General features: G+C 38.0%; 1 protein-coding gene across 9 annotated transcripts in view; it reads right to left on the bottom strand.

The window, feature by feature from the left end:
* Positions 1–12,379, bottom strand: part of INPP4B (inositol polyphosphate-4-phosphatase type II B) — a 282,937-nt gene that overhangs the window by 83,360 nt on the left and 187,198 nt on the right. For 7 of the 9 annotated variants that reach the window (XM_086612544.1, XM_086612542.1, XM_086612549.1 and 4 more), the window contains 2 exons: positions 7,526–7,630; positions 1,325–1,433 (listed from right to left, as the gene is read on the bottom strand). In XM_086612544.1, coding sequence (XP_086468670.1) covers positions 1,325–1,433; positions 7,526–7,630 — 214 coding nt within the window. Of the gene's footprint in view, positions 1–1,324; positions 1,469–7,525; positions 7,631–12,379 lie in introns of all 9 variants that reach the window. The other 2 variants (XM_086612548.1, XM_086612547.1) reach the window with 1 other exon arrangement.

Consider the following 12,379-nt stretch of genomic DNA (forward strand, 5'->3'; position numbering starts at 1 on the left):
TATTAAAGAAATGTAGTAAAAACCTACTAAATACTACTGCAACTATATTAATCAGATAGTTAAGTAGCAGATACCTTAAGAAATGTCTTTAGACATTTTCTTCATCAGGATATGTAGTTCATAGGCCTCCATAGCGTGGGCATAAGGCTGCTTATACCACACTGTCTGCGTGCTGACAGCAGAATAGGTACCTACTGTTAACACTAAGTTCATGGGTCTCGGGATCAACGATATTCGTGTTTCAGTGGCAAGTTTTGTCACCCAAGGCGAGTAGGGAAATGAAAGATTTTAGAAGATTTAATATAGGTTTTATGTCATGCTGTGCAAACGGAAAAAAACAATACAGTTTTCAAAGGAAATGTATCTGGTGGGTTTTGTTTGGCTTTAGCATTGAGCCGACTTCTAGTCAACCTAGAAGTCAACAGTAGGTTTTTATAATTTCTCCTTTTATTCTTTATGATATCGTTAACCATGAAACTTTTTTCAGCATTGAATGTAATGGAATTCATTTTCTATGGAGCATCATGATGATTTACATTAGCACACATAGAGCACTTCCTGCATTCCCTTTAGAATGCTGTGCCACTATTGCATGGGGTTGGCACAGCTAGTCCAAGTGTTGAGGAGTCACAACAATGCGTGCTGCCAGTGACAGCTGTGGCTGCTCAAAACGTCTTAACAGCCACAGCAACAAACACAAATACATCCAAATTCTTCGTTAGCAAAATATGCAACTAAGAATTCTGTACATGTTCAGCGGTTAACAAAGCATTGAGCACAGCAATAAACTAAAACCCCAGTTAAGGCTTTTATCTTTGCTTAGTCTCATTTTGGCCTTCTGAAGAACAATAAGAGTAGTTTCTTATTTACTTCACAGGTGTGCTAAAAATATTTTTTGCTCACATATGCCCAGGGCTGTGAGAAATGAAGATGCTACCTGAAGCTACTCTTTCTTTATTGGAAAATTGTCTATAGCTACTTTTCACTTAGCACAAGAATTACCAAAGAGATATCTCATTCTGAACAGCACATTTTTCAAGCACTGATACTCCTCAGTCTTCTGAAATACAGGAAGAAAATTTCACAATTTTGAGTCTGTGTTCAAAGTAAGTCTTGATAGTAAAAGTAAACTATGCTTCAATTTTGCAGTCCAGCAAAGCAGGGAAGATAAAGGAAATATTTTATGAATGCATCCTTGTCTAGTCCTACTAAATTTTTATCTTCTATGCATTCAGCAGGGTAAACTGTTTTGTCACTCAGTGAGCTCATAACGTTTTAATGCAACTTTAATGACATTTTCCTAGCTACTTACAAAAATACTTACTTTCGTCTTTCTGCCTCAAATTTGTTCAGCAGTTTTCGGAGACCACCATTCTTAAATCCTTGGAAATGTGCTGCTGGCGCTCCCACGGTGATGACATCATACAGAGCATCTGGAACAGGAAGAGACAAGCATAGTAATTTAAGTGTGCCTATGCCCAAGGTATGAAAACACTATGATATCTACTCTACCAGACATGAGGACAAGAAGTCTAGATTATTTTCAAGGAATAATCGAGCATGTGTGTCTCAAGGAGGCCTGAGCTAATCAATCTTTCCATACAGCCACCTGCACATCTTAGAAAGTTTATCTGATTTATTGCTACATCTAAATTATATGCCACAGTGTAGAACAATATTCTAGCTCCGCAATTTACAAAGCTGCCAAGTAAATTGGCCCTTTGTGTATTTCACTTTATTACCCCTTCCATTATTTAATTTGTAGTCATGTTGAGATGCACAGACTCAAGCATTTTAGAGTCAAAAGAGACCATTATGATGGAATAGTCTGACTGTCTGAATAATACAGGCTACAGAATTACAGCTAATGATTTCTGCATCAAGCTTATGTCTTCTGGTTAAGTGAAAGCATTTTTTTTTTTTAAAAAAAACACAACATATCTAATCTTGGTTTAAGACTTCAAGTAAGAATTACTTCACTGCATTCCCAGAGAAGTTGCTCCAATGATTAATCAGTCAATCTGACAAGTAAAAATCTACACTTCTTTTCCAGTTTGAATTTGTTTTGCTTCCACTTTCAGATATAATTATCTGTTTAATGCTAAATTGAAGAGCCCTGTTCTATGACATAGACTTACTTTCAATCTATGCTTATAAACACAGAGTGAGTCAGTTGTTTTTAGCTGAAGAGCTACCAGAATGGGAAATAAACTATACCATTGAAATTCTTGCTGAGACAAACTGTTGTTACTCCCCGAATGTACCCGATGTCTTGTGACATATGAGATTAACTTTCTCTATGGATGTATCCTTACAGAACTGGAGATGGAACATCTTTTTTTAAAAAGCCTCTCATTTTGTGCTTGTGATTGATTGTCAGTGCAGAGATAATATTTAATTACATCCCAAACCACAATAATTATTGCTTCAAAGTTTAAATTTACATTTGCAGAATTTACGTTTGCACTAAGCAGTACCTGTTTCATGCCCAAGCTTACTGGAGGTATAAAAATACAGGTCAGAATGTCCCATTCTTGAAATGTATTTCCAAAGGAACCATTAGAGGATTTTTTTGTGAACTACTTTATATGTAAATTAAAATTGAATCCTCTCCTAAAATGGAACTTTTCTTGCATTCTGATGATAAATATCCCTAGAAGCAAGAACACTGTACAAAAGATTCACCGTTAATGAACTATGTTTTACTTCCAGAGTTGAATCTCAAAGCATATTCACTCAAATTGATTTGAACTCTAATGAATTGGTGACTCTTCAATTTCCACCTAAAAGGAGAAGAGACATAATTTCACTAGCCTAAGGTGAGCTTCAGGATTCTTAAATCGCCCATTCTTTCAGGTCTTCATAGAGATTTATCCATAATACATAATCTTGGGCTATTAGAACTCCATCAGTACTTGACAGTAAATAGTCCTATTGCTTAAAACAATTGTGGCCTGAAACCAAAATAAAAGATGAATGCATAAGTCTAACTAGACAATGGCTTCTGAATATGTTTACAGATAAGTCATGAAACTACACTTTGACTAAAGCCTGGTGATTTTTCCAACTCTGTTTTAAAAGAAAAAAAAATAGTGACCCTGCTTATAGCTACTTGAGGGAAAATGGGATCTACCAAGCAGAAAGCTTTCATTCAGCCTGTGGCCTCTTCTCGGCACGGTCAAGGAGCAACTGTTGGAGACACAAACACACCCAGAACAGCTAAGCACCTACCCCCTTCAAGTGAACATGGGAGAGTGAGGATGGCAAAGAAAAAAAGGTCTACCACCTTGGTGATGGGCACAGGGCAGTCTCACTCCCACTTTCCAGAGCAGCGGGCACAGGAAAGTGCTACAAGAAGAATGCCTTGTGATGTGCTCCATTTACACATCAATGCAGCAACTTGTGAAGGAAATGCAGTGTCAGCATGAGTGCACTGGTGCAGGAATGCTCCAGTGACTCAGAACCACCATCTGCTTCAAGAACAGACTACTGCTGACAACTCTCTACACTGGAGGCAAAGCTTAAAATGCAGCAGAGTTGTAGAGCTGTATCATATTGTCAGTGTGCTCCCCCCAAATTATTGATAAATAGATGTTAAAAAAACGTCGACCCTTCCTCAAATATTACTTCAGAATTTGAAGGAAGAAAATGCAAAAGATTAGAGTGCAAGGAAATTAAGCTTTAAAATAATCATCATTTCATACTAACTATTCTGACTTAAAGATACATTCACCTCCTGCTTCTAAAAGTGAAACATTAATACCAGTTACACACTCGCCAAAAACCAATTCTTCACCACGCAGAAATACGAACTGACGGCTCATCACTCCTTCTCAAATAAAACACAGAACTTTTGCAACATGGTGACAACCACAGTGACACCACAGAAGTTCCATAAACCTAAGCTTTATCAGACCAGTTTAAAGAGCTGAGGGATTTTTAAGTCAAGCACAGCTCAATCTCAAATTTGAAGCAACCTGCTTGCCTTCACAGGAGGCAGTCAGTGTTCCACACTGGTCAGAAACAAAATAAAAATCTCCTCAGTCCACTAAAATGACTTAAAACAAGGACAGTTAATGTATAAACAGGGACAAAAGCAAAGCTATGGCAATGTATTACGAACAGAGCAAAGCGTAGTGTTTATCAAATGGATAGGGATACAGTTATCCCATAATGAAACAGTATTTTTCTCAAAGCTGTTCCTACCAGAAGTTCAAACACACAGGTATTTTTTATTCCACGTCAGTACCCAGTAGCAATCCAAATCAAAGTTCAGTAAAAGTAAACCTGTTCATGAACATGTTGAACAAAAAAGCACACATCCATGTGAGATGATGATTAAAACCTATCTGGTATTCCCAAAATTAAGACATCTGACAGTGTGAGGGTTAATGACAGCTTTATTGCTCATCAGCTTGTTCAATCACCACCTCAATGTTTACACGCTTCTCCTCCCTCACCCCCAGCCATCTCCTGGTTACATTCTGGGTGCCCTTTGATAGATGCCAAGCAAAGCACCAGATTAGAAAGACCACCTTGATGTCCAAGTGCTGCTTACTTCAGAATCATTAGCAATTGCTACAAACTGTTCAAACTGTATAAATCTAATAGAAGACACAGCTCTTTAGTGCTCATAAAATGAGACTTATTTCAGCAAACTAAACAGATGGGATAGCGGCTATATAATAGATATAACCAAAGTCAAATATAGTAACAATCTTCAATTTCTTCTTGTTATATTTATACTATAATGCTACCAAAATATCCTAAACATATTGAGGAACCCATTTTGTATATAGAGAAATTAAAAGACCTCTCCATAACTAAGGTGTCAGTCTTCCAAAAATACATGTAAGCAGAAATTTTAACACAAGTTCTCTTCTTGAACGTTTTGCTATCTCTAAACTTCAGTGTAATGAGAACAGTGTTATCTAATTCCCATGCCAGTGGAGTGAACATTAGTTAAAGAAAAAAAGGGAGAGTTTTATAATTTAGACAAAGTTCCAAATTTAGAAGATGATACTAACAACTACCTCTTTCTCTACCCTTTTTAATTATGGATTAACCATATGCCACAAGTAAAGGGGTTTCAGAGGAGAAAGGAGAAAATTCATTAAAAACAAAACTCAAGTAGTATAAAAGTTGTGGGTGATTAAGTGGCATATTTAATTCCATTTTTTTGTTTTGCAAATAAACACACAATGCCCTGTTCCCAGAGAAGTTTTGTTGAAAAGACATAAAATTAAGGTTCTGGTCATCTGTAGTCATTATAAATCTAAAAGTGCTTTTGAGTTAATTAACTCATTAGCTAAATTAAAATTTGTGCTGTCATATTCTGTCACTATAAATCCCCATCTTGTTAAAATGTTTGGAGGCACCTTTGTTCAGTAAAAGAAATAATGAAATATTGGATCAATACCATACCTAAAACAATCAGAAGTCCTCGTGTTCCAACTCAGAAGTGGATGAACATCAGTACACAGTATAATATTCCAATAATTACTGTTTGTACTTAGTGTTTTAGAATCTGCTTAGATGCAGAGTGCAATTATAAGGCAAAAAATCTTAGAGCGTAATTTCCGTGTTTCTACAGTGACGGTAAATTTAATAGATCTCAATTTATCAACAAATTATTCGCTGTATTATGATTTGCTCATATGTATGTATCAATATAATCTTTCCTCTGTAAAAGATGCTGCTAAAATTATAGGCAAACAGCAGCAACAGAATTCTGTATTAAACAGAACCACAGACAACATTACGGAATATTATCCGGAAGGTACTAGAAGTTCACAGTATTTTCAGCATCATGAGTGAGATATTTTCACTTAACACTAAGCAAATGCTTACAAGGCACAGGGTAGCACTGAATAAGCTGATTTAGGCACGAGCAGTGCTGGTCTCATTAAGGCTTCCTAAGAAACAGGATATATTAAGTTTAGAAGTAACACTGTCCTTAATGGAACTGTACAACTCGTATCACGTAGGCTGGTGAGTTCATCCTGGCAATCTCAGGGAGGAAATGTATTGTGCTCTATCACTATCTCTGGTGGTACAGTAGGAAAAAACCCCACCACCTTAGAAACAAGACAGGTAAGACTGGCTTTTACACCACACTGACATTATGGATCACAATGAAAAATGAAGTCGATACCCTAGAAGGACGTGAATCTTACTGAACACTGTGCAGCGTGTCAGTATGAATCACGAGAGTATTAGTTCTGCACAGCTGCAACAGAATGTTTTTAACCACACATAGGTTACCAATACATTTCAGTGAACATACATTCTGCATTTGCTTATTTGTTTGAAGTGTCACAGAAACTAAATGAGCATGACACCCCTGGTGTTTATTTTAAAAGAAGAACTTAAAAGAAATTTAGTTAACCACTCCTTAGTTTTCCAAGATCTGCAGTCAGTATCCAGAACTTGTGGCTTCAGAAGATGAGGCAGAGAAATCCCTTGCATAGCTTTAACTTTGGACCTGATCCCAAGTTTCAGCACAGATTCGGGACTTCTGATCAACCTCAGGGACAGTGCACCTGGGTGCAGGTTTCAGAATTTGTAGGGAAATAAGGAGGACAGGCAAGCTGGTCACTTCTTTGATCTCATGATTTACTAAAGTGTGGTCCTCTACAGATAGTACATAATCAGTTGCTCTATAAATATTCCAAACAAGATCCAAAACTGAAATCTTGGGTTTTAGAAGATGCATAGGCTTGAGAGAATGAAATTCAACCCTTGAGGAAGACAGGTGGGTTCCAGATATGTACACAAAATAAAGGCAGGAAATAACCACACAGAAAGTTTCTAAAGCCCATTAAACAAAATGAAAAACTAAACACATTAAGCCTGTAGAGCAGTACAGATTTTTAAATAATGAATTTAGAAGCTTGATTTTGACTTAAAAAAAACCCAACACATCACCAAACAAAAATAAAAAACAAGCAACAATCTAGCCCTACAAGAAGCCTTCGATATCAAGCCGTACTGCGTGTATCTGACAAACAAGCTAATACTGTACAAACTTCACTGACGGGCAAAAAACATGCAATACGAAATGAATCTCAGAATTTTCTTTAAAAGTCACTGTATTTCTTGTGATATTTGTTTCTCCTCAGCATTATTCCAAATCTATGTAAGCCCAAATTGCACAAATTTACTGAAAGAAAAAAAAATAATCAACTTAATGCTATTACTTTCCATGCTTTTCATCCGTAGCATGTTTATGTCCCACCTACAAGGGCAAACAAGACTGTTGCCAGTATCCTACCATTAAGTGAAAAATTAAAAACGACTAAGATTCAACTCTCTAAACAGCACACCTTTCAGTTCCATTGCGGTTTTAAGGTTTCATCTGAAAGCATGTCCACCTAATGTTCATCCTTGAAACTGGACACATAAACTAAGATATTTACATCTTCAAAAGGGCTAAAATGGAAACCATACCTCTCGGTTGTAAGTTTAATTGCATTTCAAAGCATATTTTGTCAGACTTGGAATTTCTCCTCAGAATATTCTTTACCTTTCAATCGAGGACTATGCACGTGCATTCTTTGCAGATGAAGATTTATTGGAATGAATTCTAATGTTTTTTCTCCTTTGCTACAGCTTGATTTGAACGAAGAACCTGAAAAACAAAAGTTTAAAGAATCATTATCTTAAGCACCCAGCAGATGTTTTGTCGTCTTTTTAATGCAAGGATAATACTTGTATATTAGGAGTCCTCTTTAATTTACTTTTAGTGTGTAATTGTATATTAGGAAAAGAATGGTTCACTAACTGAGTCTCAGCATGTATCCATATTGGAAGGAACAAAAAAGCTTTTAATTCACAGAACAAACTAATTTTTTAGTCTAGGTGATAGACATTTTTTCCTGTTGTCTGAAATCACTCAGCAGTCTGCTGGAAACAATGTCACAGTTAAAGTGCATTACGTTTATTCTGTGCTAAAAACACAGAGGTACAGAGCTATGATGGTACTACATTTTCACCAAGTAACATTTTTTTCTGCAAACAAAAGTATTACATTGACTAGGGTACACATTCTTCCTAGAAAGTTCAAATAAAGAAACATAAATTAGCTTAAGAAAAGCTACAAATTAGCTTTCTTTTTTAAAAGGCAGAATCGCAAGAAGCACAATGCTCTGGGGAAAAAGAAAAAAAAAAATCTAGTTGCATACTTCAAAAGTATGAGATTATGAGTAACTATGGCAGTATAAAAGACTATCATTAAAGTCTGACAGTATGAAAATGTTATTTAACTGAAGATATTTGATACAGTATATATAAAAAATAAAACAGTGTAAATTAGGAAAGAGAGGTGGTCCTATCTTCTTACTCAGGCAGCCCAACATTTACTTAAGCTATTTTTCAACATACTATCACTTTGCCAATTATTAATCATTAGGACTAAAATTCTTCTGATTCAGATAGGATTTTAATAAATAAATAAATAAAAGATAAAGGAAGTATTTGAAATTCTTCTTTTCGATTTGCTCAATCAAGATTTGCTAGAGGTCATCTGTTGAAACTGCCATGGATTCCAACAGGACTAAACATTGAGCCTCCCAATGCAAATCCCGTTGCCAGAGGGCACCAATGATTCTCCAAGCTCAGTCAAGACCGCTTAGGCTGCTATCTAAGCTTAGAAACTTATAATAATTTAACAAAGATTAAGAGCAAAGGTAGCAAGAAAAGGAGGAGTCAAAGATTCAGATTTGATAGGAAGCCTGGGGATGCAGGCTGAAACCATGAGTCATTGATGATGAGGAATAGCAGTGGGAAAACTGCATCTGGAAACTGCAGAAAGACAAAACTATGGGAGCAGTGAAGGGAACTTGAACCACATCAGAAAAGAAAGGGAAACAGTGCAAGTGGGGAGGTTGTAAATCATTAGGAAAGAAAATAGAAAGGGGGGGCTTATTTATGAGAACTCAGCTGAGACCAATATCAAAGCTTAAGGAACAATAACTGTGTCTGAGAAAAGGAAACAGAGAGACTAAAAGGAGATCAAAATGACAGCAGATGAAAAGGAAAGGTGAAAGAGGAGTAGGAAGGGGAAGAGGAGAAGAGCTTGCTCTCCCTGGAGTACACTTCTAACTTGAGCTGGAGCAGAACACATGCAGCATTGCTGCGTCTTGTTATTTCTCTTTTCAGGGAAGACCTGTGAAGCAAGAATCCCTTCCCACCCAGTGCCAGAAAGATAGGAGATAATAATCACTCACTGCTATCAGTTATTCTGTTTACTCAGGTCTGAGAGATCCATGAAGTTGAATTAATATCTCAATCTGCGTTTACAAGTATCATCCACATGAGAAAACTAATTTTTCATAGAATCATAGAATGGTTAGGGCTGGAAGGGACCTTCAAAGGTCATCTAGTCCAACCCCCCTGCAAGGAACAGGGATATCTCCAACTAGATCAGGTTGCTCAGGGCCTTGTCCAACCTGGCCTTGAACGTCTCCAGGGATGGAGCATCCACCACCTCTCTGGGCAACCTGTTCCAGTGTTCTACCACTCTCATAGTAAAAAATTTTTTCCTAATATCCAACCTGAACCTACCTCCCTCTATTTTAAAACCATTACCCCTTGTCCTATCATAACTGGCCCTCCTGAACAGCCTCTCCCCATCTTTCCTGTAGGCCCCCTTGAGGTACTGGAAGACCGCTATAAGGTCACCTCGGAGCCTCCTCTTCTCCAGGCTGAACAGCCCCAACTCCTTCAGCCTGTCCTCATAGGAAAGGTGCTCCAGCCCTCTTATCATCTTCGTGGCCCTCCTCTGGACCCTCTCCAACTGGTCCATGTCCTTCTTATGTTGGGGACTCCAGAACTGGACGCAGTACTCCAAGTGAGGTCTCACGAGGGCAGAGTAGAGGGGGAGAATCACCTCCCTCGACCTGCTGGCCACGCTCCTCTTGATGCAGCCCAGGACGCGGTTGGCCTTCTGGGCCGCAAGAGCACATTGCCGGCTCATATTGAGCTTCTCGTCCACCAGTACTCCCAAGTCCTTCTCCTCAGGGCTGCTCTCGATCCAATCACCACCCAGTCTGTATTTATGCCTGGGATTGCCACGACCCAGATGTAGGACCTTGCATTTGGCCTGGTTAAACTTCATGAGGTTGGTACGGGCCCACCTCTCCAGCCTGTCGAGATCCCTCTGGATGGCATCCCTCCCTTCCAGCGTGTCGACGGCACCACACAGCTTGGTGTCATCGGCGAACTTGCTGAGGGTGCACTCCATGCCACTGTCCACGTCACCGACAAAGATGTTGAAGAGGGCCGGGCCCAACACAGACCCCTGAGGGACGCCACTCGTGACCGGTCTCCACTTGGACATTGAGCCGTTGACCACTACTCTCTGAGTGCGGCCATTGAGCCAATTCCTTATCCACCGAGTGGTCCATCCATCAAACCCATGACTCTCTAATTTAGAGAGAAGAATGTCGTGCGGGACAGTGTCAAAAGCTTTGCACAAGTCCAGGTAGATGACATCCATTGGTCGACCCTTGTCCACCGACAATTTTTGGGATAGTTTAGGGTTTTTTTTTTTTTAAATAATTCGGTAAGTTGTATGTAGGACCAAGAAAACTACGTTCCCTCTATTAAAATAGTTATTATTATTGTTGCAAGATTAAACTGTTCAAAGTTAGGAAATACCAGAATACAGATGCAATCTTCATCTGACATCCACCTGAAGAGGAACTGTGAAATAGCTTTCAATGACATATCACATACTAGCTTTTTCCAGCTCACTGAATGTTTAGGGTCTTTGCTGCTCACTTTAGAAGCAGTGATTCAATATTTTGTTTCCAACTTTTACTTTGGCATCTGGATTCAAATATATTGCTCAAGCCTCCCGCAAAGACAGGATTATTCACTTCCTCCAACCTGTCTACTGCATGCATCACTACAGTTTCTAAGGGCTTTACAAATATTTATAGACTAATGTGAACTGGCTGAGTAAAAGGGTTATAATTTTATCCATTCTAATGGCAGAGAATAACTTAAGGTCAAAGCATTTAAGAAACAATGCATCAATATGAGATATGGAGGATCTCATTCCGCAGAGCATGCGTTATAATGCAGCATCACATTCCATTTAGGAAGCACAGCTCCCACGGAGTTGAATTACATCCATAAGAACTGAGTACTTCTGCAAAACAGATTGTGTCTATTGCCAGGCTTCCAAAAAAGAACACCCAACACTAACCACTTCTGAAGTCTGACTCGCCTAGTGTCACACAGAAACTCTGTGACAGAGGCAGGGCTAGTGTCCAATTCTCCAGAGCAATATTCAATTGCCTTAACCTCAATTGTTTTTTTCTGCTCCTTCTAGGACTGGATGAATAATAGAATTTTCAGTTTGATGACTGAAATGAAAAATAAATCCAAGGGGGGAAAAAAAAAATAAAGAATTTCAGGTCAAACTAAATCTAATGGAATCTATTTTAATTTGTGATTTAATAAGAATAAAAATACTGTAGTGCATAGTTAAAAGGAAATACTGTCTTTAGGACAAAAGGACTGGGCTAATATTTGGCTTTAGAACATGTGCATATCCCACTGATCACAACAAAATCAGTTTTCAAATGTTAAATTAACTTTTCACACAAGATGCAAAATCAGAGGTTTTCCAAGTATAAACCAGTATTTTACCAGCATTGTATTATTAAGGAAGCAAAACAGGTTGTTGAAGAAACGAGACTTAGGTATGTCCCTCAGTGTTGGCCTCCAGATTAACATCTCCTCATTATTTCGCATCTTCACTACAATTATTAGATTGCTTTGGTTTTCTGCTTTGTTTTGTTTTCAGAAAAATGTTGCTATTTTTTTTTATCTGTGCTGGTTCCGTCCTCCTCAATAATCTCAGGTTCCCTGGTCCACTGCAGTTCTCTCAAACCACAGCTAAGACAGGTCGTTTGACACCGCCACTTGGCACAATACAGGCCTTGCAGAGTTTATGCTTAATAGATTACTTATGCTTACCAGATAGTCTATTTTTTTTTTTTAATCTCATAAGGTCATTTCAATATTTTCCTGAAAGTTATGATTATTCCTTCATAATCTGTATTTATTGCCTTGCATATGATACTTTATAGAGAACTTTCGAAATGCAAATTATTATGCAACATTTAGTGTAACAGATGAGCTTTTTTCCCCACAAGCATTTAAGCAGGTGATCAACTGCTCCCAAAACCATTAGTTTCAGTTAGAGAACTGTCTTTTTTGTTCATACACCAGAACAGGATTTGTCTTTTCCTGTAACCAAGAAAGCTATCCCAGAGGAATCTGGAATGAAAAATACTATGCTCAGTCCTGTATTAGAAGATGATGGCTAAAGGATAAAAATACAATTTTAATGTCTATTTTGGAAGGG

The sequence above is a fragment of the Tauraco erythrolophus genome, chromosome 5 (genome assembly GCF_009769465.1).
Source record: "Tauraco erythrolophus isolate bTauEry1 chromosome 5, bTauEry1.pri, whole genome shotgun sequence".
Taxonomy (NCBI): Eukaryota; Metazoa; Chordata; class Aves; order Musophagiformes; family Musophagidae; genus Tauraco; species Tauraco erythrolophus.